We start from the raw sequence: 26,269 nt of genomic DNA, 5'->3' as shown, positions 1-26,269 counted from the left end.
CTAGCATAGCAACTGCAATTATTTTTTCCTTTTGCTACTTGGATGTTTGATTTGAGTTCATATGAGAGTTTTGTCTCCTATATTTTTCATAATTGCCATACTGGATTAGATTAATGGTGCATTTTTTCCTGTGTCCTGCCTCTGACAGTAGTCAGGCTGAGATGCTTCAAAGGAAGGTATAAACATCCTCCTGTCCCACATGGACTATTAAGCCCAGATCCTGTAACCAGATCCATTAGCAAGGCCTCTCCAGTAGTGTGAAGTCCCATTGATTTCAACGGGACTCCACAAGGTCTGAGCTAGTAGATTTGGTTGCAGGATCGGGACCCAAGAGGGGAATGTTCATGGCAGTTACAGGTGTGTTTACCAGATTAACAGGAATAAATGTGGGTTTGGTTGTACAAGCAGATGTAGCCTCAAATACTGTGGTGGCAGTGTTTTCTAAGAAATCTTCGAAAATAAGGTCCAGTGGTTCACACTGTCAATGTGTTTCTGATTACTAAATCCATAGCAAGATGGAAGTTTGGAGAGGACTAAAAGCACATTTTGCCACGGGAGGGGGGGGGAGGGGGAAGGGGGAAGCATATACGACACTTTTTGTTTGTTTTATTTCATTTTCGGATAACTGCATAACTCTCTAAATGGAATGTTCCTGACTATTCCTTTCCTCACTCCCACAAGAAAACAAAATCATAATTGTGATGAGAACAGGCCTGAGAAATTTGATTCCCGTAAGTCACATTTTTCAGAAACGTATTCTCTGAAAACAAGGCCTTAGAATGAAAGTGCCTCCAACTACGGTTATAATAAATCAACTTATTAATTGGCATCTGTGTCTGGCTGTTTATATAATGAGCAGCATGGAAGCCTCTACTGGCATATGCATCCAGAGAGAAATCCCTTAACTACTTATTTTTTATACTGACATTCAAATGTTTCCCCTGGACTCATTTGTTTTCCAATTGCTATATTTTATTTTGTACTGAAGGAACTGAATCATATTTTTAGTTATAATAATGTGTTGGTTTTTATATTGTTCTTTTTACCAATGTTTGTTCATCCAATTCAGCATATATTCTGTTGCTCTTTTTGTTACAACTTCATTGTGCTTCCAAGAATGTTCATATCTGATGTTCTTTAGACTGTGTTTTTAATATCTGCACTTTATTTTTTTTTATGATTTGCATGTGTTGGATTATTGCATCATTTTTTGTTTTGGTTTGCAATGGTTGATGCCTGATAACATTTATTATGAAATGCATCAACCACTGCAAAACTGTAACTTGATTTGCATTTGGATTCATTTCATGCCATGCTATTATGGCTTGCATTGGTTGCATTCTGTTTTTATTGTGACTTGTGTTGCTTGTTGCATAACAACTCTGAGTGCACTCTAGCCAATGCAAACCGTAAAAAAAAAAATATAGAAATACATCTCATATGACCTTGGTATACAAATGCATGCATGTTTCCAGGAGATAAAAACGCATTACAGGGCTCCGAAAGAATCTGCCCATTTCCAGTTGCACTTTTAAGGGCTCTTGTCGTTGTACCTTTAGAGACTGAGAGGAGCAAAGCCAGGCGGAGAGGGGAAGCCTGGATCTTCACCCAGCAATGTCTGCCCTTAGGGAGACCCTCAGCCAACAGATCTTTACAGATTTTTGCCACAAGCCCCCCCCAAACCAACCCAGATCCTGCCTCTCCTGGGGAAGGAGCATGTTTAAATGTCATACACACCCGCTGACCTGGGAATAACCCCCTACTGTTTCTCTCTTCTGCCCACTGGTCCAACGGAGGAAGAGTAGGGGGGAGACAGAATGGAGGAGGGCGAGGGATGCTGGGACTTGTAGTCCTCAGGACTACCGCTGTCCTTTCCCGTGCTTGGTGCAAAAACTGCCTTCCCCACATGGCTTTGCGCCTGGGCGCATGAGCTCTCCATAGCTTTAGCGCATCTATTATGCTGCCTTGCTGAGGATAAAAAGAAGAGCAACTGGAGGGACTATAAGGCAAACGTTGCTGGAGCTGCCGGGGCAAAGTAATCTATTTAATCTTACCCTTTATTCGTTCGATGCTTTGCTTTGTTTTGCATTGCTAGCAGAGGGCCATGTTTTCTGGAGGAGGGGGAGTGGGGGGGAGGGGGTGAATGCAGAACCCACTTGGGAAAGGCTAATGCGCTTTTTTTTTTTTTTGCAAGCTCTTTAACGCTCCCTTTGGTTCTGCAGCCTTTGTGCATTGCAACAATGTAACAAAGCCAGCTGGAGATCGGATACAGTGTGGCTGCTGATTTCTCTCTCCCTCTCTTTATATTCTTCTTCCCCCTCCTCCTTCCTCTAACCCGGCGCCCAAAGCAGCCCCATAAGGAGCTCGGGGGGGGGATGTCTGCAACTGAGACCCTCCCTCTCGCATTGCATCCCCCTGTCTGCCGATCCCCCCCCCCCCCACGCCCCATCCCCCCCAAAAGCACAGGCTGGAGTTTGTGCGGCGCTAGGAGGTCGCAGTCCATCTTCCTTACGGAAGGGATTTTTTCCTCTCTCTCTCTCTCCTTCTGCCCGCCATCTTTTGAAGGGGAAAATTAGGGGCGAGGAAAAAGGAGGGCTTCAGGCTTCATGTAAAATAATCATAATAATTAACAAAAGAGCCAAAGGGACCCGTTCGTAGCCGAGGCCACGCAGTTGGGTTTACAGCTCCGCCAGTCCCCTGCAAGCAAATGGCTAGTCAGTTACCAGCCCCTAGTCAATTTCACAGGAGCACAAAGTATCCTCTCCCCCTCCCTCCCCAGTCCCCTTTGCTGAGCTCTGAGTTGCAGGAAGCCGGAGAGAAGGAATTGGGGCCGTGGAAGTGTTTTCAAGGCGTGGAGTTGGTCTCTGCTGTCTGGTTTTTGTGCACCGGGCTCGAAGGTGCCCGGGTTGTGTGTCTGGCCAAGAAAGGGCAGCAAAATGCGAAGTGTGTTCCTAGGAGAAAAGCTGCTAATGTTGAGTGATCACTTGATTTGCTCACAGCCATTTCCCCGCCCTGGTTCACTACCGTGCAAGGTAGGAGAGGGTCTGAAGCAGGTTGCCTCGATACTAGTTTAAAATGCATGTAAACATGGGAGGGGGAGGGGGTTTGAATCAAACTGCTGCAGACAAATTAAAACAAAGGGATAGTTCCCTAAAGTGACATCTCTTAAGATGTAAATCTCGGTGCAAAAAGAAACCTGGGCTACAAATAATATTTTGTGTGAAATCCGAATAAAAGAGCAGTCACTGTGCTACGAACAGTGCCTCAGATGGGGGGAAAGAGAGGAGTTAAACATTTAAAGCTCTAACGTCACCCTTTGCCATTTATCCTCTTTGTTTACTCTTTGCCCCAACTTGGAAAATGGAGCTAGCCCACTGTTTCCAGTCTAGTCAGTTTCACTTTCAGGCTTTCACACTATGCTGCAATGTTTGGGTTGCAAACATCACAGTGGGAGTGTTTTAGCCTAAAGGAGAAGTCCTACAGAATATAAATCCGGAGTCAACTTAACAAAGTTGTTTAGGAAATGTAACATCCCCATAGAAAGTACCCTTGGTAGGGCAGAGAACGATCTCCTTTCCATAGGTTTTATTTTAATCATCCTGTAACAGGTCTGCCACATGGATACATTTTTCCATGGATAGCTGTAGGAATGAAAACAAAAAAACCAAACCCAACCTTTTAGTTTAGAAGAGAAATAACACACTCATTAAGGCTGTGAAAGCTCTCTCTCTCTCCTTTTAAATACAAGCCTTCAAATTCCAGTTTAAGCCACTCTGCATTATTAAATAGTAGTTAGGGGAAAGCACAATTAGCAAAGCGCACCTGGTGTCCCCTGCTGGGGAAGAGCTGTTTTTGACAGGCTAGTTAGTATTTGTAAGGCACACAGTTATGTGAGTCATGCTAAGGGGCTGTCTCCAAATTAAACTGGAAGTTAAGATCAAAGGCTGTAACAGTGTCCTTAGCTCACCCTATAATGTGTCAAGGTGTTCGACAGGACTTGGGTCACCTACCATATGTGCTGTAATATTCGGGTTCATTGGGGAAGGGGGTGGGGTTAAAAGTGCAGAATAAATTGTTTCTTTCAAGAACAAAAGGTGAGATCAATAATTGACACTTAATTACAGTTTTGTATTGCTTTTATCAAAGTAATACTTTGGAAAAAGGTGAATTCGCTGCATGTGTTAAGTGCTCTCCTAGTGTGAAGACTATAGAACCAGGAGACCAGGACTGCTCCAAACGACCTCTAATGTATTTTGTTAGCTTATAATTTTAGGGAGTTTCAAATTATACACGAGCAAGGCTTTGCTGAATAGCAGGACTTCCAGCCTAGACGCCTTGTTTTTATAAAAGGGTTTAGTTCACAATCTCTTGTGTGTGACTAGAATAAGCCCCAAGATCGTATTTCTCTTTTCCTTGCCTCAGTCAATTTAAAATATGCATTCACGTATTTGGTGCTTTCAGACCATGCTTAATACATGAGGTGGGCAAGTGTGTAACAGTTGTACTCAATATCCAGTGTAAGCTTGACCACAATTCTCTGTGCTATGCTGTATATACAGTATTCGATGCATAGACAGTCATACCAAAGACCCTTATTAGAAATGATGGTTATACGTGCAGGTTAAAATTTTCAAAGATGCTTAAATGATTTAGGAGTCTAAATCTTATTATCAAAAGTGACTTGGGCACTTAGGGGTTAAAGCCCACTGACTTCCAGTAGCATGTAGCCTCCTAAGTCTTTTGAAATGGGACTTAGGTGACTTTGAAATTTTTGCCTGCAGTCACTTTTTAAAACATCAGCCCAGACATTTAACATTTATTCTTTTTCTTTTAATGTGCTGAGAGTTTAGTTTCTATTGTAGGTTACAGTGTTCTTTCACATTTTATTTTTAAGTGAAGCTGGTTTTGTGAGAGAGTGTCTGAAAATGAAACCCATTTGAAACCACAGTTATGCGTTCCTGCACCGCTAAAACTTAACGGGTGGATTGACATAAACCAAAATTTATGCAGAGTTTCTCCTGGGCTAGAGACTTGGTATTACACAGTGGCATTCCAGAATTATGTTTCCAACATGAGTCTTGTCCTGTAAAACTAGGGGACAATAACAGAGTTTCTTATAAACTTAAACCATGACCCCAGATCCTGTGATTTAGTCTGTCTGAGCAGAGCCCCCTGGCTTGCACAGACCCATTGACTCCAATGTGATTTGCATGTGTTGAGAGGTTAAGATTGCACTTACATGTGCATCTTTAATGCATGGACATGTGAAATGATATAGCTTAACATTCGTGTTCTTCAGACCTTTTAAAAATGCACCTGTACAATAAGGGCTTGGCCTGAAACCCATTGCAGTCTGTCGCCAGGTCTAGACAACATTGTTTTGCAGGCATAACTATGTCAGTTAAGAGTGTACAAAAAATCATAACCCGAACCGGCATAGCCATGTCAATATATTCAGTTTATACTAGCAAAAGATCTAAGCTGCGTCTCCATTAGGGAGGATAGCTACACCAGCAAAGCCTTTGTAATATAGACTAGGCCTTAGAATCTCACTTGAGAATCTGTAAGCCAGCCCCCTTTCCCCTGTTTGCGCCCACCCCCAGCCCCGCAGCTGGGGCCGGGAGCAGTGCTGTGTCTCTGGGAGGGGGGAACCGGGACAGCAGCAAGTGGGCAAAGGCTGGGGTTGAGCACGGGGCCAGTAGCTAAGATCCCTTGTTTGGGGCCAGTATCAGAGCCCTAGCTGTGAGGCTAGCAGCTGGGGGGGGGGGGGGGGGGAGGTATGGGGCCCTGGGCACGGGGCAAGAGGCCAAGGAGCGGGGCCAGTGCCCCAAGAGCAGAGCCCTGGGCGTGGGACTGAGACTGGGGCCCCGGACACAGGGCCAGTGGCTGGGGAACGGGGCCGATGGCCGAACCCAAGCTGCTGGCCCCGTGCAAAACCTGGGGGTGCTTCAGTATCCCTAGTTCCCATGCCTATAAGTCTAACCCCTCTTCTCAGCAACAGCCAAGTGATGTAAAGAGGGCTCACGTTTCAAAAACTTAGGCCTGGTCTACACTTAAAAATTATATTGACCTAGCCATGTTGCTCAGGGCTATGAAAAATTTCGCACCCTGAGTGCTGTAGTTAGGTCGACCTAACACCCAGTGTAGACACAGATAGGTCAGTGGAATAGTCTTCCATCAACCTAGCTACTGCCTCTTGGAGAGGTGGAGTAACTACCTCAACAGAAATCCCCCTTCCCTCCATATAGGAAGCGTTTACGCTATGATGGTGTGGTGGCACAGCTGCTGTGCTGTGTCTGTGCCACTGTAGTATAGACTTACCCCATTACTTTTACAAAATATATCACTCTCCATCTACTTTGGTATACAATTACTATCCATTCGGACTAATCTACACTTGTTTAAATAAATGAACAAAGAACATTTTGCAGCTCAGCATCCTTGATTGTTCTTTAATACCACTTATTCTCCTCTTCGCTTATTTGCAAAATTCATTAATCCACAATGATCTCCCAGTCATTAGCATGAGCTCTATGTTTTGTTTTGTTTTTAAAAGTACTACATTCTTCTGCAGTAATAGCCCAGAGCACTCTTGTAAACAGCGGAGTTCTGAGAATTAGCAAGGTGCACCTTACCCGTTGTCTGGCACTGTGTTCAGTGGGCTGATGGTTTGCAGCCTCAGGAAGTTTGCAGATTACACTAAACTGGGGGGAGAGGTAGATACGCTGGAGCAATGGTGGGCAACCTGCGGCCCACGGGCCACATGCATCCTGTCAGGATAATCTGCTGGCGGGCTGCTAGACCATTTGTTTACATTTGCATGGCCACCCGCAGCTCCCAGTGGCCACGGTTCGCCATTTCTCGCCAATGGGAGCTGCAGGATATGGCAGCCAGGCCTGCGCTATGTCTCGCAGCTCCCACTGGCCGAGAACGGCGAACCGCAGCTACTGGGAGCTGCGGGCCGCCGTGCAAATGTAAACAAATCGTTTGGCAGATTACCCTGATGAACCGCAGGTTGCCCGCCATTGTGCTGAAGGGTAGGATAGGGTCCAGAGTGACCTAAACAAATTGGAGGATTGGGCTAAATGAAATCTGATGAGGTTCAACAAGAAAAAGTGCAGAGTCCTGCACTTAGGATGGAAGAATCCCATGCAGGCTGGTGACCAACTGGCTAAGCAGCAGTTCTGCAGAAAAGGACCTGGGGATTACTGTGGACAAGAAGCTGGATATGAGTCAACAGTGTGCCCTTGTTGCCAAGAAGGCTAACGGCAGACTGGGCTGCATTAGTAGGAGCATTACCAGCAGATCGAGGGAAGTGATTATTCTCTTCTATTTGGCACTGGTGAGGCCACATCTGGAGTACTGCATCCAGTTTTGGGCTCCCCACTACAGAAACGATGTGGACAAATTGAAGAGAGTCCAGTGGAGAGCAATGAAAATGATCGGGGCTGGGGCACATGACTTACGAGGAGAGGCTGAGGAAACTGGGCTTGTTTAGTCTGCAGAAGAGAAGAATGAGGGGAGATTTGATAGCAGCCTTCAACTACCTGAAAGGGATGTTTCCAAAGAGGATGGAGCTCGGCTGTTCTCAGTGGTGGCAGCGACAAAACAAGAAGCAATGGTCTCACGTTGCAATGCGGAAGGTCTAGGTTGGCTATTAGGAAAAACTGTTTCTCTAGGAGGGTGCTGAAGCACTGGAATGGATTACTTTGGGAGGTGGTGGAGTCTCCTTCCTTACAGGTTTTTAAGGTCTGGCTTGACAGAGCCCTGGCTGGGATGATTTAGTTGGGGCTGGTCCTGCTTTGTGCAGGGGGTTGGACTAGATGACCTCCTGAGGTCACTTGGAACCCTAATCTTCTATGATTCTGTGATTCTCCAAAATGTCCCCTCTCAGTCTGTTAGTTTCTGTTGCATCTTACTGTGGTTTCAGCTTTATGTAAATCATTATTTCTTCATGGAGGTGGAACATTTGTTAGAAATACTCCTTGTGTGGTTTTATACATTGCCTGCCACTAGACCCTATTTTAGAAGGCAAGGATTTAAAAACAAAAATGCTCCTGGATAGTGGTGTGGAAGTTTGTAATAACAAGGTGCTATCATTACTTTTTAGTAGTCTCATAATTGATAGGGCGCAAACTGAAGGAACACTTGTATCTATTTTGGGTGCCCTTGGTTACCTTGCCAGGACTGGTTCTCTCTTCTTAGCTCATTGTTTTGCTCAGTCAGACAAGCAGGCACCATAGCCCTTCATTGAGTGTCAGCCACTTGAGTAGCCACCATAAAAATACTTACTTGTTTGTCCTTTCCCGCCTCCCAGTCCCATCAGTCTGGTTGCAACTCAACTGTCTCCTCCCCTCATCAATACAATGGGCCTAGAAAGTACTATTTGTTATGAAATTTCAGGGAATTGGGAGGTGGGTCAGAACCAGAGTACCTGATCCAAACACTCCTGAACTTCTTAACTTCCTCAAAGTTCAGGTCCAACCTGCGTGGCTTGGGCCCATTTCTGGTTGTCATGGCACCTTGAGAATGTTCCCCCAGGTATGTTTCTTGAGCACCCCTGTCCTGTTCTGTGTGCCCTAATAAAAGGTTTACCTATTTACCGGGGGATCAGTGTATCGCGTCTAGATGAGACACGATACATCGATTCCCTAAAGCTCATTTGTTAAAACTGTTTTAGCAAAGTTGCGCTCTATCCGCACCACTGGTCAGACCATATTAGTGGAAACAGGTGATTTCTTTTACAAAGGGGACTTTGGGGCCCAAAAAAGGGCTGTACTGTGTACTTCTTACTCACACCGGTAAATAGGCAAACACTGACTTGCAACGTATTCATGAGAGTTAGTGCTCACAACCCAATCCCACGCCATGAGGACGCAAAGTAAGTCAATCTAAGTTGATCTAAGATACACAGCTTCAGCTACAAGACGTATCTTAGATCGATTCCCCCCTCCCACGCCCCTTGTGTAGATGCGTCCCTATACTGGTATGGTTTATTCCCCTTCCTGTGTGGGAATAAGCTATACTGGAATAAGCACTTTTATATGACCTATATCTGTGTCTCCACTAGGGGGATTGTATTGTTTTAATCAGTGGTTCCCAAACTTTAACAACCTGTGAACCCCTTTCACTAAAATGTCAAGTCTCGCAAGCCACCTCCTAAAAATGAATATTTCCAGGGATTTTCTCCTTTACCTGAGTATAAATTATAAAAGCATTGATCTTGGGAATATTAAATTTTTTTTTTGGACACATTATATATTATTAATTATTATTTATCATTACAGTATTTTTATTACATTATGAAAACGGCAACACTCTTCCAAGATCTCACTTTCGTAGCTTGTATCACTTTGAATAAACCTGTTATAAGACAAGGCTCCTATGTTTCATCAAGGAGTATCAGATGTGAAACAGCAGGAAGGTATTTAAGAAACCAACTCAAAAGAGTTCTCTCCTACACAATCATTCAGGTCTTGAGCAGTCCAGGCAAACACTGCACGTTACAACAAAGTTTAAACTTGTTCTTCATAATAATTTTAAAAACAAGACTAGCTGCCTATTTAATTTTAAAAACAGCAAAAAATATCCCCCTCCCTTTCCATTTCTTATAAGGAGTCTTGAAGTTTAAATCTCCTCAGTGTGATAGATATGCTTGCTTTGATCTGCTTAGTGCTTGGAAGTCCAGGGGCTGCGGGCTGCTGGCCCTGGGCTGCCCGGGGTCCCTAGGGACAGCTCTGTCTGCTATTAGGGATTTTTTTGCCGAGAACCCCCTGTAACATTTTGCAAATCCCCAGGGGTTCACAAACCCCAGTTAGGGAACCACTAGTTTTAATCATACTTGTATACCTAAAACCAGGGGTGGGCAAACTTTTTGGCCTGAGAGCCACAGTGGGGAATAGAAATTGAATGGAGAGCCATGAATGCTCACAAAATTGGGGTTGGGGTGTGGGAGGGGGTGTGAGCTCTGGGATGGGGCTGAGAATGAGGAATTTGGGCTGTAGTAGGGTGCTCTGGGCTGTGACCAAGGGGTTTGGAGGGCAGGAGGGGGATCAGGGCTGGGGCAGGAGGTTGGGGTGTGGGGAGAGGCTCAGGAGTGCGGCCCCCGACCCAGGGCCCCAGCCAGAGCAAGGCCGAGCTGTATGGTGTGGCTCAGGGGCCGGCTTAAAATGGCTCTGGCCTGCGGGCTGTAGTTTTCCCGCCCTTCCTAAAACAGTATCACTTTTGTGTGTGGGTGAGGCCTAAAAATGGCTGCTTAGGTTTATTTAAACTTGTTCCTGACTGACTTAAGCTAAACCAAAACCAGCCACTCTTAAACTGAAATAAGTGTGTCCACACACAACCTTTTGCACCTGTTCAGTTACACTCGTTTAAATTCACACCTTTACATTATAATGGTGCCATTTCCTTGTGAAGACAAGACCTTTACATTGGTTTAGAAGCAGATTTAGTTAAATTGATGCAACCCACTTCTATGGATGCTTTTAAACTGATTTAAGAGTGCCTCATATTTATTTACCGAGGCCTTGTCTGCAGGGAAAGGTTGCCTCAGCATAATTTACAGTGAGAATTTGAACCGATATTTAAATTGGTGCAAACCCTTGTATAGAAGTTATTCGGTTTAAGGTCTTGTCTACACACACAAGTGGTACTGCTATAACTATGCAGGTATAATTAAAGCAGTGCAACACCCGTAGGCTGTGTCTACACTACAGACTTCAGCCTGCCTAGCTGTGTCAGTCAGGCCCGTGAAGAGGTGTGAACCTTGACCACGTAATTGCAGCAGCAAGGGCTGTTAGGGCTGACACAGTTACACTGGCAAAACTGCCCTTTTATCAGTATAATTTATTTTGGCTGGGGGGCAGCGGTGAAATACGTTATATTGGTAAAAGTGCAGCTTTGTCTGTATAGCTGCATCCACACCTCGGAGTGCTTGGCCAGTGTAGTATATTGCAGCGGTTCTCAAACTGTGGATCAGGACCATAAAGTGGGTCACTGCCCTGTTTTAATGGGGTCTTGAGGGCTGGCGGGAGTGTCTACAGTGACTGCTGATGTTGTGGTTTAAGTGTGTAGACAGGGGTGGCTAACCCGTGGGTTTGGAGCCGCATGCAGCTTTTCAGAAGTTAATATGCGGCTCCTTGCATAGTCACTGACTCCGGGGCTGGAGCTGCAGGCACCAACTTTCCAATGTACCCGGGGGTGCTCACTGCTCAACACCCTGCTCTGCCCGAGGCCCTGCCCTCACTCCACCCCTTCCCCCGAGCCTGCCCTGCCCTTGCTTTTCCCCCATCCCCACCAGAGCCTCCTGCACACCGCGTAACAGCTGATCGTGGGAGGCATGGGGAGGGAGCGGAAGGCACTGATCGGTGGGACTGCCGGGCAGGAGATGCTGCAGGTTGGAGTGGGGGGAGCTGATGGGGGGGTCTGCTGAGGTATTACTGTGGCTCTTTGGCAATGTACATTGGTAAATTCTGGTTTCTTCTGAGGCTCAGGTTGGCCACCCCTGGTGTAGACATACTCTAAAATTGGCTTTAAAAAAAAAAAAAAATTATGTAGTTTAATCCTGGTCCACATTTATCAGTTTTGCCAGCATTGTGTGGTGAGTTAGGGGTGTGGATTTGCCATCATAGCTATTCTGGCAAAAGATCTATTATAGACTCAGCGATATGGGCAAAAATTCTTTTTTGCTGGTATAGATTATATCGTTCAGGAAACTGGTATAAGCGATTCCGGCAAATCTTTTAAGTGAAGGTAAGACCTTAGTTGATTCCTTACTGATTTAAGGCACTTTTAAGCCCGTGGAAGAGTGTCCACATGAAGGGTTTGTGCCAATTTAAATGAATTCGTTTCTAAACCAATTTTGTTAAATCGGTACAACTACTGTTGATGGAGTCTAAGGCTTTGTCTGTGCTGGCACTTTCATCACTAAAACTTGTGTGTCTCAGGGGTATGAAAAAACACGCTCCTCTCCCCGAATGACAAAAGTTTTAATGATGAAAAGTGCCGGTGTGGCCAGCACTTCGTTGGTGGAAGCGGTGCTCCCGGCGATGAAGCTACCGCCCCTCGTTGGAGGTGGTTTTATTTTGTTACTGGGAGAACTCTCTCCTGGCAATCAAAAGCAGCCACACAGTGCACCTGTGGCTGTGGCAGCACACCACGCCGTAGCAATGTGTGCCGTGTAGACGTAACCTACGTCGTATTTGCTTTTAAAATATATTTCAGTGCACGTATTTACTGGGAGGTATCCATCATGAAAACTGAAATACTAGTTCACTGATTCTGACAATGTACCTCTTGTGATGCAGCCTCCTTACTTATTTAACTTGTCAATTTACTCACTAATTTTGCAAAGTTTGTAGCCTGTGTTGGGTTTCCCTATCATCAGTGTGAATTAGTAAGTGCCTGTGCTTTTCAGCCCGGGTTTTCAAAGGAGTTTAAGGGCATTAGAAACCCAACTATTGTAATGAGAATTGGGTGCGTCGTTCACTTGGCCCCATTTGAAGTCCCTAGCCTTAATTAAGTTAAAAAGCAAACAATCATCGTCATTAATATTTTTGCCTTACAGCAAACTCGTTCTATTTTGTGATCTGAGACTTTATTTCGTTTTATTTTTGGAGCAAGAGAAGCAATTGCTGGCACAAAGAATGTGTTGGAGGGAAATCTTGGTGACGGGAGTTGCTTTCTGTTGAATCAACACAGTAGTTATGTTGTGTCTTATGAAATGCTTCTGAGCAAGGCGGCATGTAGTTCTGTCTCTGCATTTGGAACTTTGTCTTAATTATCAGTGTTCGCATTGAGCTGAACCTTGGGAGGAGGTTCTGTTCAGGGCCATGTGTCTGGCTCTCCTGAAGACATTAGGAATTCTTATGTGTAACCAGACAATACAAATCAGTATTATCCAGTATTATGCATTTTGTATATCAGATGTATATGGGGATGATGATCTTCTGACTAGCCAGTAAAATATAGGACCCCATTTTTTTTTCATTGCCTCTGTATGTACTGTGCTGCCTAACATGCCTTTTGGAACTACTGTACCTTTAAAATAAATAATTAAGAAGGGATATGTTGTTGCATATACTGTATCTTCTTAAAAACGAATCCAGATGGAAGTTGAATGTGGTTGTGTCTACAAGCACAATCTGGAAGTACTTCAAGCCTTCCCTAATTGATACCTCTTTATAGGGACCTACACTGGTTTTGTATTTATTGTTTAAAAGCCCTTTCATGGATTACCTCAATATTGTGGGAAGAATTATCAAGCAAGTGGTGATCTGAGCTTCTGCAATTTCTTCAGATGGCAAGTAACGGTCCTGTTTCTAAAATGAGCCATACAGCATCATCTAGATTCTTATATGGCCCCTAGTACTGCAGTACTTGACACCTCACAAACATCAATGATTTTGGTGGTGTGTGATGGGAAGTACTGTCATGCCCATTTTACAGAAGGGAAATGGAGGCACAGAGAGAGACGCTGATTTGCCCAAGGTCACATGGTGTGTCACGGCCAGCAGCACCAGGAATCACCCCCAGTCTCAGGATTCCAGACCAGTGCTTTCACTGCTTAGCTCTCTTTTCTGTAGCTCTTTGCAGTGGTAGTGCTGCTTGGAGTTGTTCCGTACAGGGTTTTCTTGTTCTTTCTCAACAAGCTTTCCGTCCAGCAACTTTTCTCTTTGGAAGTGGGAGGGTGGGAAAGGAAACAATTACGACAAATGCCGCTAGCTGTAGCGGAAAGACTGTACATAATTTCCTAACATAAAATCCGACTGAATCAAGGCGAGTGTGTGGTTCTCTTTCTAAACGTGCATTGGGCACAATACTCAGATTGAAAAGCGAAAGAACTGGCTGCTTTTTCTGCGCTTTTACATTTTAGTTTAACAGTGCAGATCACATCCTTTAAAAGGAAAAAAAAAACCCTGCTACAGTGGAAACATACAATAATCCCACTAGGAGTTCTGCTTTCTGGATGTACACACATGCTCCTATTATGTGTGTGTCATCTGGGCTTTGTACTAATGCCACTGTCTTTTTTATTTAAAGCAGAAATCTAGTTTTCTTGCCTGAACTTGGAAAGTCTGTTTCCAGGAGATCGCTGCCGGAGGATGAATGTTTAATAATGTTCATTATTGGCATTGCATAGAATGGCTGAGGCAGTTTCCAGATGGAAAAGTAGAGTCCAAGCCTTTAGAGATCCTGCTTTAAAGAGTGATAGTTTAGGAATGGGACAACCTATGGGAAATCGTGTGGTCTAATGGCTAGGGCAGGGGTGGCCAACCTCAGCCGGAAAAGGAGCCAGAATTTACCAATGTATATTGCCAAAGAGCCACAGTAATACGACAGCAGCCCCCGCCTGCTCCCAGCGCCTCCCGCCCACTGGCAGCTCTTCCGATCAGCGCCTTCCCCTCCCGCCCGGATCAGCTTTTTTGTGGTGTGCAGGAGGCTGGGGGAGGGGGTAAGAGGAGGAGGAGCGAGGGCATAGCAGGCTCAGGGGAGGGGCCGGAAGGGATGGAGTGGGGGGAGGGCCTGTGGCAGAGCCAGGGGTTGAGCAGTGAGCACCCCTGGTACATTGGAAAGTTGGCGCCTGTAGTTCCAGCTCCGGAGTCGGTGCCTATGCAAGAAGCCGCATATTAACTTCTAAAGAGCCGCCCGTGGCTCTGGAGCCACCAGTTGGCCACCCCTGGGCTAGGTGCACTGGGGTGGAAATCAGGAGCCCTAGGTGCTAGTCCTGGTTCTGCTAGTGACTTTGCGCAAGTTTTGCTTCAGGTTCTTGAGGGCAGGAACTCTAGCTCTGCGTGTGTATGGTGCTCTGATGTTGGCTGGAGTCTCTAAGGTTTCCTGTAACGCTAATAATAAGCAGAGGTGTCAAGGTGGTACATGGCCAGGTCTTGGCAAAGGTTAGTTTTCGATGTTTTACCTGTCAGTATGAGTCAGCTGGATTCCCTGAAGACAGCAGAGGTGGGGCTTTGGGAGGGATTTGAAAACGGGGAGGTCGGAGGCCTTGCTGATGGGCTCAGAGATGGCATTCCATGGGCGTGGAAGAACATTTAGCATGAAGCTGTCCAACGGCCTGCGAAGCTGGCATCGTGGGTGCAGCTGATGGCAGGGGAAGGAGATGGGAAATGTGATGCACTGAAATTAGCCTGGACTTTCCTTCTATATCCCTACACCTGGAGTTTCACTGTCTGCTCATTTGTCAGGAAAATTATTAAAGAATTGACCTGCCATCCCATATTATTATTTATTATTTGTCTTGCCATAGCACCGAGGTGCCCAGTCACGGACCAGGGTCCCATAAGGCCATGTGCTGTACGGACACAGAACAAAAAGATGGGATGTGTCCCCAAAACACTTACAGGCTGAGTAACAAATCGAGTTCCTCTTGTGCTGCCACTCCTACATGAGGAAAAAAATTCAAAAAGTGTGTGTGTGCGCACGCGCGCACGCATTTTAAAATAGAACCTTCCCATTGTTACCCCTTCTGATACCAGTCTCCCTTTCCAGCACCTGTTTGCCAATTGGTAGCATGTGTCGGGCCTAGCTGGTCAGCTACCCGGCAGAGCAGAAATCAGCTGCAGCTTTATTTGCACGTGTACTCCAGTCTTGAAATGAAATGGTCAAACAGCGTGCAGGGCAATCCCTTCTTTCAGGACTCTCAGCCCAGTGCCGACACCCGGTTCCCAGGGAGCAACTCTTCCTCAAGAATTGACTGCAGTTAGGCGTCCCAGACAGAGCAAATTCTTCTGCTGCTCATTTAGCTCCTTGTTTCCTGAAGCCTCTTCATTAAAACTGTGCGGAACCCCAAAACTAATAGCAACACAGCATGTCTTTCCAAGAGTCAAAATGGGCTCACGGTGCGTGACAGCACCACCTGCAGACGCGTCGCCTGCCCTAACAAAATGTTTGGAGATTATTTCTGTTGTTCCTGGGATGACAGCTTTAAAAGCCACAGGTCTCCGTGCAGGAAGTTCTTTACAGAAGGTGCATGGCACACGTCTGAATGCTTGCAAGAATGGGATATAAGAAACTGAGCTCTGGAGGGGGGTGGTAAGGCATATCGCAACATTAATACACCACCAGGAATAAATGCTTTAGTCCATATTTATCTGGTAGACCCTTCGTTCATTAGTGGTGGCCAAAAAACTGTTCTAAACGCTGCCAACACGTACGCAGTCACAATTTCCAATACTGACTAATAACCTTGGGTGCCTGTTTGAGGCATCCTTACAAGGCCTGCTTTTTTTCAGCGCGTGCTGAGCGTGTGTCCTCTGCAAATCAGACCGCTTATAGGTGTCTCAAGTCGGGTGTCCAAAAATGAAGTTCCTGGAAATCGCCGGTTGCTTTTGAAAATCTTGGCCATCTGTATTTACCTAAGGGACCCTCTGGCTCCTTCGGAGGAAACACCTGCTCATATAATCTCCAGCGAGAGACCAATGGGGCAAAATCCTTCAAAATAATCAAGCGAGTATAAAACACCCAAGTCGAAAGCCAAGTAACTGATTTAATGTCTGCGTGCTCTTTTCTTTCCTCTCTCACGCAGAGGTGAGCTAAGGGCAGAATTGTGACCATAACTCGGAGTCTCAGACTTTAGCTGGAGTTATTCTGATTAACAAATAAATCCGTGGCATTTGGAGTTAATGATCTGGAAAACAATGACAACAACGGAGGCCGATGGAGACTTTCCGAGCATGGGGATCTGCAGTGTAACAAAGTGGCATCCTAAAGCAAAATCCCAGTTTCCTGTCATGATGCCAGCTGCAAGGATTCTCCACTTCTCCTCCCAAGTTTTAAAGGGTGACTTAAGGTTTGTGTCGCATTATCTGGCAAGTGCTGACTTGGAGCGACTGGCCATCTCCAAGTCCTGTTTGTGAATTGTACACCCCTAGCATTTGCAGCACAGCTCCCTTCTCCCATGTGTCACAAGCTGCTGAAGGCTGCCCAAAGGCTGTCTGAAGGGCTCCAGCAGGGCAGGAGGCGGGGAAGGATTTCTGTAAGTCTCTTTTTTATCTTCTCCCGAGCCCCTAAGGGAGGGGCTGTCAGATACATGCTCTCCAGCCGTGATCGAGCTCCTCATAGCAGGAGACCCATTGAAGTAATTGGGGCTCCTGATTGAAGCAGGGTCCTATTTTCCGCCCCCCCCCCCGCAAAAAAAAAAAAAAAGATTTATGTTCTCATTTCTGGGTGGGTTGGGACTCTTCCTGTTTCTCAGCTCTGTCAAAGTAACCGTGCAGACTGCTGCAGTCAGAAAGAGTTGGTGGGCTCAGATGTGAATAGAAAGAACCTCCCCTTTTAGTTTTCAATAAGGACAAGCTTTAAGAAATCCCACCCTCCCTTGCTCCACACAGAGCAGCACTGGAGTGAGCAGTCTGTTCAGTGTTCCACGTTGCCAAAGGAGGTGGCAGAACCGTTAGCGCAAGCAGCAGGCTTACTGGCATGATGCACGTTTCACGGGGCTTTATAGCCTATTCGCAGACAGGCTCCCCCAGTCGGTGGGCTCCATCAGTGGGGTGAGATGTTATCCTCGGGACGGAGGGAATTATTAACCTGATTTCTCCAGGCCAACTGTCGCTCCAGCATGCCACGCAAAGCTAAAAAAGAAAAAAAAAAATCCTCTAAGCCCGGCTGTGTGTCTGATGACTAGGCTGGCTGGGTGAGGAGCCAGAACCTGCAGCCGTGCCAGATTCTGCGGTGGGGAAGGCTGCAGCGCATTGAAGCGGAACAGTCTGTGACTCAGTGGAAGCAGAGAGTTCTTTGGGCTCAGGTTTTATTTTGGATGTTTTGTTATAACGGGGAGCAACCTCCTACAATGGACAGAGCAGCGCGGGGCCCTTACGTTTAGTGGTGCAGGGGTCAGATTTAAAGTGGCGATGTCAGTAATTGCAGATAGGCAGCCAAAAACTGCAAGAGCTACTTTTATTGTTACTCAGAATTACAGAGCTGGGGACTATACAGGGCAAAAGAGATGATTTAAAATGGAAAAATATTGCTTAAGGGCTAATATGAGTCTTAGTTTAGGCCCTGATCAGCAAGGCACTTACACACACATGCACAAAGTTAAACACGTGCTTAAGTGTGTCTCTATGCAGTAAATCATTTAAGTACATGCTAAGCTCGCTCTTGGATGGTAAGCTCTTTTGGGGCAGTGACCGCCGTTCTGTTCAGTGTCTGTACAGCATTTAGCACAACGGTCCGTGACTGAGGCTCCTCCATGCTACTGCTATACAAATAAATGATGGTTGATGTCAACAAGACATAAGCATGTGCTCAGTTGCTCTGCTGAATTGGGGCTTTACAATCTGAGCCACGAGCCACGTAATTTCACTCTGTAAGCTCTTTGGAGTTCTGTGTTTGCACCGTGCCTAGCACAATGGGATCCTGGCCCATACCTAGGGCTGTAGCCACTACGGTAATACAAAGAGTAAATAATAATGCAGGTTTTGCGGCAAACCTCTGCCTGGGTTAAAAAATTCGCCCCGTGTGCATCAACATACCCTGCAGTCAAAGCTAAGGCCTAAAGCTGTGTGTTTTACTGCTGCCAGTGGCCATGCAACAATATGGACCTGCTCCATTGCTTTTGGCACGTGATTCTCATCGGGGAAACATCAGGAGGTTTGTCGGACACTTTCTGGTCTCTCAGGGCCTGTGTGCACTGCCACTTATGTCGATATAATTGATGTCGCTTAGGGGTGTGAATAAGCCACGCCCCCGAAGCACCGACCTACCCACGAGTGGGGACATCGCTCTGTCGGCGGGAGAGCTTCTCCTGAAGGTGGAGTTATGCCAAAGGGAAGGGGGACCCCTAATCGCGCTCACCCCCTTTGCTGCTCCCATGAATCCCGCCTCCATGCTCTCTTTGCCTGTTGTTGTTAGGATTTAGCACTTCTATTCCAGTAGCACTCAGGGCCTCCCTGGGCTGGGTGTTGTGCATGCATCTAATAAATGACTAGACTTCGTCCCAAACTAAAGACAGCAAACAAGCTAAGCTTCCCCTGCCTTTGTCTTCATGCCAGCTCCCATGCTTCCCCCTCTGGAATCCCCGTCTCATCCCTGCCTGCCAGCTGCTAACCCTCCCTGTTCCAAATTCCTCAAAGCTGCTACCCCACCGCTTGCTTGTCATTTAAAGATGGGGGCAAGAGAAGTAAAAAAGAGAGGAAAAGCTAAATCAAAGCAACCCCTGTGGCAAACAAACAGGAAGCTATTCAGGTGAGGGTTCAAGGAAGGGGCATTGAGGGAGAGCACAACTTCCTCCTTCTCTACTCAAAGCCCGGGAAGGGCTTCTCCCATTTCTGGCGTGGGAGAGTGAGAACAGGAGGAACATCCCCTCCACCTTGTGTCTCCTAAGAATTCCTGCTCCTATTTCAATCTGCTTTAAACCCGGTGCGTGACCGAACTTTCCTCTAGGCATCCTAGTGTGTTTCACAGGGCAGAGACCATGTCTTCTGTATACTGTCTTCCAAGCGTAATTAGGTCTCATGAACCTTGCAAATTGTGACATCTGGCATTACCCTGTCAGCTCTTAGCTTCTGAGCTTCTCAGAGCAGGGACCATCCTTAAGCATTTGGAAAGTGCCTAGCACATAGTGTGTGCTACTGTGCATGGAAAATAACTGTCCAGTCTCACTGGATGGCAGGGAATAGGACCGTGTGGTGTATTGAAGACTGTTGGAATTGGAAGCTATCACTTGGAGTAGGTGTGGTGGGGTGGCGGTCTTAGTCCTGCTTGCAGGCTCAGGGACTCTGTAAGAAAGCATGCAGCCACAGAGTCAGTTCTGGAAAGAGCCAGCTCAAAGCATGGTGAGGTGAATTGTGCCTGGTTGCCTGAGGGAGCAGCCTGTTTTCTCTCTCTTTGGTTTTAGGTTCTTGTATGTTATCATTCTGAATTATAAGAAATAAAGTAGTGTTACGTTGCAACCTTCTAGCAAGAGTGTTTTTATCTAATTTCTCAGTGTGTGTGCTGAAAGCATAACAGCCTACTTTATTCACTTAGGAAAGAAAGAACTGAAGTAGTCTTGAGTCTCTGTATAAATGTTCTGACAGATCTGTGACCCTTTGAATGGTGAAACACATGTACAAATAAATACTATTTTGATGGGGTCAGGGGAAATGTTGGCAAATGTTGGTGTTTCAGGCCTGGATTAGGATTGGGCTGCTTGGACATAAGAAGAGATAAAAACTCACCTGAACTCAGTAGCCAGCATCCTCTTGTGTTTCTATATGTAATAAATCATACAGCAAAACTCCCAGGCCCAGCTAGAGGAAGTTCTCTCTCAGCTCTGACACACTCTGAGTGCTCTCATTCACAGTGATGGATCAGCTGGCAAATACACATTAGAGCCTTCTGTATGCTAGTAATGACTGTTTCCATTGTTGTTGCTTTAACAGTATGAAAAACACAGAAATAGGCACATTTGAACTAGATTTGGTCTCAAGCTGCAAGATCGAGGATTTGAATGATCACACATTCAGCTCATTGGTATGCAGAGTTTTGGTTTAGAGCCATCTTTAATTGTAGCCAATTGGATTGTAGTATGCAAATAAATTAGGGTCAATTGTAGGAGGACTGGCTGAGTTGCCTCTGATGTCACAGTCCCACCTCCTTTTCTCCCTAATGTGCTTAACTTTCTTGATATTTAAACTAAAGTTTTAAAAGAGCCTTTCTGGTTTATGTAATTAAGTTTTACTTAATTACTGTTCATATTACGGTGCTGCGGAGAGGCCACAACTAAGATCAGCCCCACTCCACTGTGCTAGGTGCTGTAGAAACAAACATGTTCAAAGATTATAAAGCCGTAAGTGACCCCTGTGATCACCTAGTCTGACCTTCTTTTTAATACAGGCCATGGAACTTCCCTGAAATAATTCTTGCTTGCACTGTAGCATATCTTTTAGAAAAAGCTTAGTAAGAGATAGCTCCCATCCCAAAGAATTTACATCTAATTAGACAAGATTGACAGAATAAGGCAGAAAGGTGGTATGATTATCCCCATTTTACAGATGAGAAGATGAAGCACAGAGAAAGACCACATAGAAAGTTGACCCCCTATCTCCTGGATGCCAGGCTAGCGCCTTAAAAAAAGAACAACTCTTCAGGTTAGAATTTTATGAAAACAGGACAAGAAGATGCAGGGAAGTTCTAACAAAAATGGGATTTTTGCTGAAGATCTTGCGTTTATCCTCAATAATTTAAAAACACAATAGAAGGCAATCTTGAGAGGTGGCATAGAGTTAAAAAAAGTGACCAATGCCCTGCAGTTAAGGTTGCCTCAAAAAATTTGTTCCCAAAATTTCTTGTTTTTAATTTCAGTCTTTGAAGGGGGTTCTGCTTATTAACCAAAACACTGAAATAAACATTAGATTTCAAGGATGTACCCCAAGGGCTGCAGTCAGGGTTATATGTGCTGCTTAGATGAATTATGGCTCTTAGTCGGTGGGTGTCTGAAATCTGCACAGAGTCCTAGTTCAGAGCTGGGGTTGAGAGAGATAAAAGGGAGGGGGAAACATTATGACATTTAATTTTTTTGAAATTCCTGTTGGATTTATTATTTTTTTCTTGAAATTCAAAATTTTGAAATATTTTATCAATAAACAGGGAAAACTGTTGTGAAAATGAAATACAAACAGGAAAAAAACAAAGTTTGAAACGCTGAATTATGTCCACTTTGTGAAGTTTGAAAAACGGTGACCAGATCACACCAGCATCGCTGTTTTTCCAGTCTCCCCACCCACCTGGGGCTCCCATCCAGTCTCTGTTTGTCAATGACACTCGTCAAAAAAAAAACCCTCTTAGCTGGAAGGTTTCACTGTGCAAAGGGGACACAATTGGGGGACAGCATTACCTTATGTGAGGCTTGAGGGGAACAGTGCTGTAGAGAATGGCCCCACAACCTACCTTTCCTTGCCCCATGGAGCTTGAAACCCATGGATTCCGTGGTGTCAGAGAAAAGGGGATGGATCTTCCCATTGCAGCCCCTTCAGTTTGTGGAAGCAGAGCTGATGATAGGGTTTATTATACCTTCTTAGGATGTAAGAGAATTTTTACATCCTGTGAATAGATGCTGGTTAGATTCATACTTGGGCTCCTGTTCTCTATGTACACATCGTAGGTGGGCTGCAGTGTTTTACACACACGTGCGCACACTAGACATGGATTTGTTTGGGATTAAACACTTTTCTACCCAAAACCCTTTTTGAAATAGGAGCCCCTCCTGGGCACAGACAAGCTTGGCCCTGATTGGCTCTGCGCATTCTATTTTGGAGCCCAAAGCGGAGTCTGATTGGCCGAGTTGCCTCTTATGTCACTATCCCATTGCCATCACAGAATACTTTCACTTTGTTCTCTTGGTTACAGCGAGGTTCATGGAATGCTCTCTTTCATGTGAGCTTGTGCCTTGGCTCCCTGCGTACAACTTCCTCTCTTTTATGTAGATGCATGTTTCTATTTTTGTAAAACTCCCCTAAATTAAATAAGTGTTCAGTGTTTACTGCCATCTAATCAGCTACTCAAAGGGTAGGTTGAAGTTCTACACTTAATCTTGATTTTCAGCTATGATGGTTAAAAATGAGAATTTTGTCTAGGATGTTTCTTTGCACTGTCTCCCTCTTCACATGTCACTGTTGCTTCTGTATTTCCCTCCCTTTGTGACCAGGTTTTCACTACATAGCCTAGAAACACATGTCAGCGAGAGTATTTGTGTACTTGTCTGAATGTATTTTAAATATTTTGCCATTAGAAAGTGTGTGTGGTCTCTTTACAGTGGAAAAAATGTTGCTGTGGTTCTGATGTGGGTTGAACCATCAAATATTTATGGATGATGACAAAACAAAGCTGTTTACAGCGTGGTATCCAAGACATAATGATGCTAGAGAGTTTGTCATCCAGGAGTGTGCTGGAGAAAACCTGGACTAAAGTAATGGAATTTTGTGTGTACTCATATTTCAGATGTTCCATTAAAAGACAGAACGGAATAATCTCTGTCTATCCGTTCTAGGGGCTGACAAACTCTTTGATTGTTACTTGAATTGCAGGAGCACTGTTGATACCCCCATGGGAAACTGGGTGCACATTGTAGTCAGCCTAGTAAGAGACGGACCTTGCCCTAAAGAACGTCATGGTATGGAGCACATCTAAATAGAGAGATCATCTCTGGGGCTATCTTCCTTTAGCAATTAATCTGACCACCTCCCCTTCTGGTCAAGATCCAATTCTCAACGATGCGATGTACCTAGGACAATTGCAGCAAATGTTTGTGTACGACACACCCGGCTCCTGCTCTTTGTTTCCAGCTGCTTCTGTACAGTCCAGATTCTTCTTTGCAATGAATATCTGAGATGCTGGTAGAAGCCGATGAAACAAGGAGCCAGAACCAGCATCATGAGACCAGCCACTTTGCCATAGATCACTAGCAAGTGCTCTGCAGTCCATGGGTTTGGGAACTGCTGATCTAATCTATGCATCTAGGTTTTTGTACCATGCCCATCATTATGGTATCTGAGCTTGACAGCAAATGCAGTGGATCAGGTAGGGTGACCAGACAGCAAATGTGAAAAATCAGGACGGGGGTGGGGAGTAATAGGAGCCTATATAAGAAAAAGACCCCAAAATGGGGACTGTCCCTATAAAATCGGAACATCTGGTCACCCTAGGATCAGGTGAAGGGATTGGGTTTAGCCATGTCTAGGGTGTGTGTTGTTTTTGAACATGTGTGTTTCAATTAAATGTCTGTATTTACACTCCACCTCTTCCTCCTCTCTCTCCTGGTCTAGGTTGCATGGTTGGGCCCTGGAAATGGGATGTCACTCCCATTCAGGGAGCATAAAGGAAGACAGAGAATCTCCTAGTTGCCGCTGCAACAGTAAGTGAGACCCAGAGGTAGGAAAATGTCAACGGTCACATCAGCGATACAGGCTCCCCAGGGCCCTGTCAATCCACCCCCTCCAGAAGTCACCAACCCCAACAAGCCCGGGCGGAAGACCAACCAGTTGCAGTACATGCAAAATGTTGTGGTGAAGACCTTGTGGAAGCATCAGTTTGCTTGGCCCTTCTACCAACCCGTCGATGCAATTAAATTGAATTTACCAGTAAGTATTCTTTCCCTTGCTTTGTGTACTCTGCCAGGAGAGCTCTGCTTTAGCAATGTGCAATTTCTGCTCATGTGAAGTGAAATGTTGTTGGGTTCCTTCTGATTCCCCAACTCCCCAGAGCTGTCGTGCTGAGCACTGGCCCCTGCATAGCGAAACGAGTGGGGTAGTCATTCGTTTCCCAGTACCCTGAGTATGAGATGACCTTTCACAGACCTGACTTCTTCAAAACTAGTAGAAGTTATGTTAACTGTTATCCATTATTAGATGGATTTTTTTTTTAATTTTATTTTTTGGTTCTGTTTATTAAGAAGCTCCTCAGGCCTCTGCTGTTTTTGTTGTAGATTAGAATGTTACCTTAATAGCTTCTGACGTATGCTCAAAGAAAGAGCATAAGGACTGCTTTGTGGAATTATGCAATAGATTTTCCAAGAGCAGGAGATGTCCCTGAAATCTTTGGGTCAGGAATAGGATCTGGAACACTCAAGAACTGAAACAGTGTTTTCACTTAATATCAGACTCTCTTAACTTTGGCCTGGTCTGCACTAGAAAGGTTTATTGGCATTGGCATGCTGGTTAGGAGTGTGAAAAAATCACATTCCTAATCAACCTAGCTGTGCTGGCAAAAGCCCTAGCAGATGCCGTTATAAGTGAGGGGGAAAAGTCTTTTTGCCTGTCTAGTTTATTCTGTTTGGGGAGCTGGTTTAGCTATACCGGTAAAAACGTTCTTTTGCTGGAATAAGCTGCCTCTCCATAGGGGAGGATTCCCAGTATAACTATACCAGCAAGCCTGTTTAACTGCAGACAAGGCTTTTGTCTCTGTAAACTCATACTACGCAAAGCTGTTTTTTAAAAGAAACCTCTGAACATCCTAGTTCCTGCTTGAATCTCTTAAAGATCAAGGGTTCAATTCCTTTTCCAGAGGTACATGCGCAGCTCCCATTGACTTCACCACGGCCTGCACACATTCACCTGACAGCAAAGACTGTTTCCCTTTTAACAGTTAGCATGAACTTGCCTCCCCGGATCTCTGCTCCCGGAGTCAGCCCCAAGCCAGCCACCTCTGGAACCTTTCAAGGAAATTGGTGCTAACTCCAGCTTGCGTGCTCAGACTATGATCGCAGCAGTGGAGGGACTATGCATCTGATTTCCAGAAGTTCTGAGCACCTTGGCTTCCCCTTTGATCTACCTGCCCACCCCATTAGTTGCAGAGAAAAAGGGTTTATTTAGGGTTAATTTTTAGTTAAAAGTAGTAGCCGTGTTTAAAATCCCATTCATTGGTAGGTATTTTTTTCAGTCTTGTTTTAGTTCTGACAGTTCAGGATTGCCATTTGAAAATCAGACACCACCAGGAAAGCAGGGGCTTCCCTTTATGGGAAAGGTGCCTCCTGTCTGATATCCCCCATTAGGGAAGGGGAAGGTATTCTCACTGGGGATGTGTAGGGCTTATATTGCATCCTGACCTAACAAGCTAGATCAGAGAGACCTTGCCTTGAAGTCTGCTCGTGAGCATTCCGGCACTAGCATCAGGCCAGTTTAAACGGTGTTTCCAGTTGGCTTTACTGGATTTGGTGCCAGGGAAGAAAAGAGGAGAATGCCCGTCATCAAGGGGCAACTCTTTGCTAGATGCCTTGGGAATGCCGGACCCAAAGCAGATGAAATAGCACAGACGTTGACTCTCCCGCTCAGCACTGATCTTCTATCTCTCTCGTCAGCCTCTTGTCCTCTGCTTCTAGCCCGGCTGAGTGTCAGTCTCTGGGTAGGCCATAGGACACAGGAGAAAGCCGGATTGCTAACTGGTGAAAGGAGTTTCTCTGAGCTTCTTTCCCTCTGCGATCTGAGTCATGCTCTTTTCTTTGTCCTCTCTGATCCTGGGCAGGCAGGCAGGCAGCAACTGAGGGCAAGACCTCGGTGCCTCTTTTATAAAGATGTGAGCCTCACACACTCATGCATCAAGGTAGCTCTGGCTGCTTTGAACGGTTCGGTGGTAGCAAGAGCGACTCCGCAGTCTCACTCTGTGATGTCAATTGGGAGAAGTCCAGTTCCTATTAGTTATTACCTGAGTTTATGGAGTGGATCAAGATCTTCTTTTGAAGTTCATAATGTTGAAAGGCTCTAGTTAAAATACTGTCCTGAAGAGTAAAACACTTTAATGCCAGTGTAATATTTCAATACCACTTTACTCCTTTGTGTCT

General features: G+C 45.4%; 1 protein-coding gene across 4 annotated transcripts in view; it reads left to right on the top strand.

Moving 5' to 3' along the window:
• The first annotated feature begins 1,903 nt into the window (after positions 1-1,903).
• BRD3 (bromodomain containing 3) overlaps positions 1,904-26,269 on the top strand; it is a 53,574-nt gene continuing 29,208 nt past the window's right edge. For all 4 annotated transcript variants that reach the window (XM_030536042.1, XM_030536041.1, XM_030536044.1 and 1 more), the window contains exons 1-2: positions 1,904-2,035; positions 23,760-24,074. In XM_030536042.1, the coding sequence (XP_030391902.1) occupies positions 23,874-24,074 (201 nt within the window). In that variant the 5' untranslated portion in view covers positions 1,904-2,035; positions 23,760-23,873. The remainder of the gene's footprint in view (positions 2,036-23,759; positions 24,075-26,269) is intronic.

This window comes from Gopherus evgoodei, chromosome 16 (genome assembly GCF_007399415.2).
Source record: "Gopherus evgoodei ecotype Sinaloan lineage chromosome 16, rGopEvg1_v1.p, whole genome shotgun sequence".
NCBI lineage: Eukaryota > Metazoa > Chordata > Testudines > Testudinidae > Gopherus > Gopherus evgoodei.
This window is presented reverse-complemented; position numbering and strand designations above follow the sequence as displayed.